At 45.2% G+C, this 6661-nt stretch overlaps 1 protein-coding gene across 1 annotated transcript in view; it reads left to right on the top strand.

Annotated features, from left to right (window-relative positions):
* The window catches only part of insrb (insulin receptor b), a 64089-nt gene extending 58419 nt beyond the window's left edge, over positions 1-5670 (top strand). The window contains exons 13-21 of the mRNA XM_030784409.1: positions 492-648; positions 1152-1245; positions 1957-2024; positions 2196-2425; positions 3442-3552; positions 4010-4169; positions 4302-4431; positions 4655-4789; positions 5262-5670. Coding sequence (XP_030640269.1) covers positions 492-648; positions 1152-1245; positions 1957-2024; positions 2196-2425; positions 3442-3552; positions 4010-4169; positions 4302-4431; positions 4655-4789; positions 5262-5616 — 1440 coding nt within the window. The 3' untranslated portion in view covers positions 5617-5670. The remainder of the gene's footprint in view (positions 1-491; positions 649-1151; positions 1246-1956; positions 2025-2195; positions 2426-3441; positions 3553-4009; positions 4170-4301; positions 4432-4654; positions 4790-5261) is intronic.
* The last annotated feature ends 991 nt before the right edge of the window (positions 5671-6661 follow it).

Below are 6661 nucleotides of genomic sequence, written 5' to 3'. Positions count from 1 at the left end.
GCACACACACACACTCACAGACACACACGCGCACACACACACACACACATACACACAGACACACGCACATACACATAGACACACACACACACAGAGGTCACACATAGAGTGATGTCCTTGGGGAATGATTTTATTAACAGGTGTTCTGTTCAGTCACTGATGAAGCCTAAGGTTTTGTGATAATGGTGAATATGTTTTTAGAACCGTCACAACAATCACACAAGGCTGTTGTTGTTATGGAAACGCCATGCTCTGACTAGAATGAAGGGCTGTCAAAAATAACTAGTAGCACCTGGCTAATTACAGAACACTGAGTCTGGTGTATTAGCTCTGTGCGTCTTTCTGTATGGTCATAATCAAATCACTGTCATTAACTCAAGTTACATACATGTGATCATTCTTCTCGTGTTTCTTTTTGTGTGTCTGTACACGTAAGTAATTGTTTGTATTAATTGTTGGTAATTTTTTTCTCTTTAATTGTTGTTTGTCAGGAGTTGCATCAGTGTGTCTCAAGGATCACCTACGAGACAATGAAAGGCTACAAACTCAGAGTGATGCATCCTGGGAACTACAGCGTCCAAATCCGCGCCACCTCCCTGGCGGGAAATGGATCCTGGACTGAGCCAATGTTCTTCCACATGCCAGACAGTCAGTGTCTGTTATCCAATCACAAATCCACTAAGACTGGACAAAAACTGAGACTGTGTTGTGATAAAATTGTTAGAAAGGGTGTATATTAAACTCAGTGGCTTTCAGAATGTAGCAGAGTCTTTATCAATCGCATTGAAAAGTCACAGAGTGTTTGGTCATGAGTTTGAATCATATGGTTTATTTGGTCAGGAGTTTGGATCATACGGTTTATTAGGTCAGGAGCTTGAATCACCAGATAAGCGGGAGAAAATGATGATGATGATGAGTTTGAATCATTTGGTTTATTTGGTCAGGAGTTTGAATCATATGGTTCATTTGGTCAGGAGTTTGAATCATACGGTTTATTTGGTCAGGAGTTTGAATCATACGGTTTATTAGGTCAGGAATTTGAATCATACGGTCTTGGTTTAGATCACCCATGTCCAGCTTGCTGTAGTTGGCTGTGGTTGGCTGTCCTGCTGGTTGCCATGGTGTCTGACTGTTCTCGTTTTTCTCCTCAGGGGACATGAATCCAAAGTTCATCATCGTGGCCGTCATCTTTCCCATCCTCCTGCTCTCGGTGTGCTGTGGTGTGTTTGTCATCATCAAAAAGAAGTGAGTATCAGTCTGTGACTCGTCTGACAGCCTGTGACTCGTCTGACAGCCTGTGACCCGTCTGACAGCCTGTGACTCGTCTGACAGCCTGTGACTCGTCTGACAGCCTGTGACTCGTCTGACAGTCTGTGACTCGGCTGACAGCCTGTGACTCGTCTGACAGTCTGTGACTCGGCTGACGGCCTGTGACTCGTCTGACAGTCTGTGACTCGGCTGACAGTCTGTGACTCGGCTGACAGCCTGTGACTCGTCTGACAGCCTGTGACTCGTCTGACAGTCTGTGACTCGGCTGACAGCCTGTGACTCGGCTGACAGCCTGTGACTCGGCTGACAGTCTGTGACTCGGCTGACAGCCTGTGACTCGGCTGACAGTCTGTGACTCAGCTGACAGCCTGTGACTCGTCTGACAGTCTGTGACCCGGCTGTTAAAACCACATACACAGTACGGGCAGTACTGTCAGAGCTGTGTTAATCCACAGCCACTGAAATCCACAAATTAACAGTCTGTGGTCGAGCAGTGTTGGCAGAAAGATAGATAGATAGATAGATGGACAGATGAATAGACAGATAGATAGATAGATAGATAGATAGATAGATAGATAGATAGATAGATAGGTAGATAGGTAGATGGACAGATGAATAGACAGATAGATAGATGGATGGATGGATTGATAGATGATGTACTGACTGAGGTCGATCACTGTGTTTCAGACAAACAGAAGGACCCACTGGGCCCCTGATTGCCTCATCCAACCCAGAGTACATCAGTGCCAATGACGGTGAGAACCTGAATCACTCAACACACTCTAGCATATTACTGCCCTTTAAGTGTGTGTGAGTGTGTGTGTTTATATGGAGGGACACCTTGATAAATGCCCGGTATGGTAACAGTCACTGTGTGTGTGTGTGTGTGTGTGTGTGTGTGTGTGTGTGTGTGTGCTGTCTTGCAGTGTATGTTCCGGATGACTGGGAGGTGGCACGGGAGAGGATAACGGTTCTGCGGGAGTTGGGGCAGGGCTCGTTCGGGATGGTCTACGAGGGCATCGCTAAAGACATCGTGAAGGGCGAGGCGGAGACGCGTGTGGCGGTGAAAACCGTAAACGAGTCGGCCAGTCTGAGGGAGAGGATCGAATTCCTCAACGAAGCATCTGTGATGAAAGCTTTCAGCTGCCATCATGTGGTAAGCACAGAGTTACCTCACACAGCACATACTGCCCCTCTGAGCACTCCAGAGTAAACCGCCCAGAGTAAACGACCCAGAGTAAACGACCCAGAGTCACTCAGAGTTCCTCTCAGAGGCACCTCAGAGACATTAACAGAGCTTCCGTATTCAAGAGATCCCATAATTACACTAATTTCAGGAAGTGTAAGCTGTGTAAACACTGAAATGTGAGTACACACTCTTTTTCATCTCACGCTTTACTGTGAAGTGAGAGATAGTGTATGTCCTGTACCTGCATGTGCTGTCTTGATGCTATCATATAGTGACATTATCAGACATTCCATGCAAATATTTAAAATCAGCTCTGACACCCTTAGCATTAGGCCTGAACTCCTCTGGAATCAAACACAGTGCTGACACTGGCATTTAGCCTGATTGCCTCTGTAGAGTCAGACACAGCCCTGACGCTGCTAGCATTTAGCTTAAACTCATTCAGACTCAAACAGGGTAGTGACGCAGTTAGCATTTAGCATGAGCCTTTCTACAGTGACAAACACAGCACTGACACCATTAGCATTTAGCCTTAGGTCCTCTAGAACCAAACACAGCACTGACACCATTAGCATTTAGCCTTAGGTCCTCTAGAACCAAACACAGCACTGACACCATTAGCATTTAGCCTTAGGTCCTCTAGAACCAAACACAGCACTGAGACTGTTAGCATTTAGATTAAGCTTCTTTGCATAGACAAATGCATCCAAGACATCATTAGCATTTAGCTTGGGCTTCTTTACATAGACAAATAAATCAACGACATCATTAGCATTTAGCTTGATGCGTTTAGCCTTAGCTCCTCAGCATGTGGATTTTTTTTCCTTTCAAGCACGTTGGCCTGCTGGATTGTGTATGAATTGGGGATTAATAGGATAGGATGGGATTATTGTAATATAGTTATGCGTGTAACTGTATGTTAAGGCTGTTGAGGTTGAATATGAGGATGGGGAATGTATACTATGGATGTCTTACCTTGGCAGGTACGTTTGCTGGGTGTGGTCTCTAAGGGTCAGCCCACACTGGTTGTCATGGAGCTGATGACACATGGTGACCTGAAAAGTTACCTGCGTAGCCTCAGACCTGATTCAGAGGTACAATCCCATTTTACACACTCCTTACACACTTTATACACACCTGTCACAGTTTACACACACCTTACACACTTTATACACACCTGTCACAGTTTACACACACCTTACACAGTTCATACACACCTGTAACAGTTTACACACACCTTACACACTTTATACACACCTGTCACAGTTTACACACACCTTACACACTTTACTCACTGACCTTACACAGCTTGGACACACCTGACTCAAGCTCCTTGTACACACCTTTAATAACGCATTCAAGAGTTTTTTCAGTATTAACTAGACTTCTGAGAAGATGGTTAGGAGTTTTATACATGTCTGCACACATTCACGTACTCACACACACACACTCACACACACACACACATTCACACATATACACGCACACACACACACACACGCACACTCACAGACAGGCAAATGCTCATGCTGAAATATCTCCCTGGTCCAGAGTAACCCCGGCCGGCCGCCCCCCACCCTTAAAGAGATGATCCAGATGGCAGCGGAGATAGCAGACGGCATGGCCTACCTCAATGCCAAGAAGTTTGTCCACAGAGATCTGGCTGCCAGGAACTGCATGGTGGCTGAGGACCTTACGGTGAAAATCGGAGGTACAGAAAACCACCCATTCTGTAAACACGGGGGAATTTCTGTGTGTGTGTCTGTGAGGAAATGTAATATGTGTGTGTGTGTCTGTGAGGAAATGTAATGTGTGTGTGTGTGTGTGTGTGTGTGTTTTTCAGATTTTGGAATGACGCGGGACATCTATGAGACTGATTATTATCGAAAAGGCGGGAAAGGCCTGTTACCTGTGAGATGGATGGCCCCAGAATCCCTGAAAGACGGAGTTTTCACAGCACACTCGGACTGCTGGTACACACACACACACACACACACACACACACATCCTAAAGCAGCCTTGAACACACACCACACCCAACCCTCACCTCTTCCTGTCTTTATATGACTGCCTGTCTTCAGGTTGTGGGTGTTACACTCACACCATAGACTCTTACTGCGTTAGTCAGTGGGGCTGTCTAGTGATGTGTGGATTTGACCGGTGCCTTGCGTTGCATTGTTTTGTCCTGACTGGCAGGTCGTTTGGTGTTGTGTTATGGGAAATCAGCACGCTGGCAGAGCAGCCGTACCAAGGACTGTCCAACGAACAGGTCCTTAAATTTGTCATGGATGGGGGGTACCTGGACAGGCCCGAAAACTGTGCCGAGAGGATGTGAGTTCCCGCCTTATCATCTCACAGTCAATGCTCTGGATTCTGCAGATTAAGAGATCCTGGTTTATTCTGGACTATGGAATATAAAACAAAGTGTAGTAGCCCCATTAGTCCCAGAAAGTCCTTTTCCTACGCATACAGTCTGTTAGTCTACCACTGGGACAGTCTGTTAGTCTACCACTGGGACAGTCTGTCAGTCTGTTAGTCTACCACTGGGACAGTCTGTCAGTCTGTTAGTCTACCACTGGGACAGTCTGTTAGTCTACCACTGGGACAGTCTGTCAGTCTGTTAGTCTACCACTGGGACAGTCTGTTAGTCTACCACTGGGACAGTCTGTTAGTCTGTTAGTCTACCACTGGGACTGTGTGCTTCTGCGCATGCAAGATGAAAATTTCTCTCTCTCTCTCCGTCTCTCTCTCTCTCTCTCTCTCTCCCTCTCTTTCTCTCTCTCTCCCTCTCTCTCACGCGTAGGCATAATCTGATGCACATGTGTTGGCAGTATAATCCCAAAATGCGGCCCACCTTCCACGAGATCATTGAGATGATCAAAGACGACCTTCACCCCTCGTTCCAGGAGGTCTCTTTCTTCTACAGCGAGGAGAACAAGCCTCCGGAGAGCGAGGACTTCGACATGGACTTTGAGAACATGGAGAGCATACCCCTGGATCCTTCATCCTACTCACAGCGAGAGGACGGCCTGACCCGGGACAACGGCCTGTCTGTCGGCCTGCGTGGGAGCTACGAGGAGCACGTGCCCTACGCGCACATGAACGGCGGGAAAAAGAACGGAAGGATCTTGTCTTTACCCAGATCCAGTCCCTCCTAACGTTTCCTCTGTCGTTTTTTGTTCTTTTTTTCCTCAAAAACAGATCTCAGGTCTTTTTTTCTTTTTGCGTTTTTTTTTTTTTTTTTTTTTCAAGGATGCAGACAGACATTTATGAACATGTACAAAACATTTTTATTAAAATTTTATTATTATTAATATTATTATTATTATTGTTATCTCTAGAATCATCCAAATCACCACCTACCTTCCTCAAATCAAAAAGATTTGATTTCTCTTTTTTTGCCAAGTTTCCAGGACTGAATGCCAGGGGGAGAGAGGGAAATGGAAGTCTGTGAACGTGAACATTCAGACCAGCTGTTTTTCTTTTACCTCCTCCAAACCCTTTCTCTCTTTCTCTCTCTTTTTTATCCGTGAAATCTTCCCTGATAGTGGCCTTTTTACACGTGGCCTACACACACACACACTCACACACACACACACAGAGAGAGAGAGAGGAGTATCTGTGGATTCTTTGAATGGTGATGAAACTAGGGAGGTATAGACTCTCCCTCGTTCTCTCTCTCTCTCTGGTGTTGAACAAAAGGGTTGGTTTTTTTTGTAGAGGCGCTTCGTGTGTTCTCTCGTCTTTCTCCTGGGGGGGGGGGGGGGATCCCAGACCACACAGATCTGGTACTGCGTCTGGTAATTTTTTTTTTTTTAATTTATTTACTTTGTTGTTGTGTTTTGTTTCCCTCTTTTGTATTTCAGTTGTGTCTGTGTCCTTTGATGGCAGAAGGACAGTTGAACAGTTATGAATGGGACAAAAGAGAAACTCCTTAAACTGACCAATATCTGCTGCTTTGATGCATCAATCATGTGTATAAATCTATAAATATAAAGATATGGAGCATGTACAGTATAAAGTATATAGAATATTGATGAAGATCAGTGTTTTGTATATGACAAACACAATGCTGATGTTTAAAATGTTCATAGACCTTTTTCAATGCAGCAGATGTTTTTCCAACATCATCTTTTTTCCCACCATGTTAATTAAGACCTTTTAAGAGCAGACACACACACACACAAACACACACATGCATAC

The sequence above is a fragment of the Chanos chanos genome, chromosome 9 (genome assembly GCF_902362185.1).
Source record: "Chanos chanos chromosome 9, fChaCha1.1, whole genome shotgun sequence".
NCBI classification, from domain to species: Eukaryota; Metazoa; Chordata; class Actinopteri; order Gonorynchiformes; family Chanidae; genus Chanos; species Chanos chanos.
Note: the sequence above shows the minus strand (reverse complement) of the source record. Positions and strands in the feature narration are given on the sequence as shown.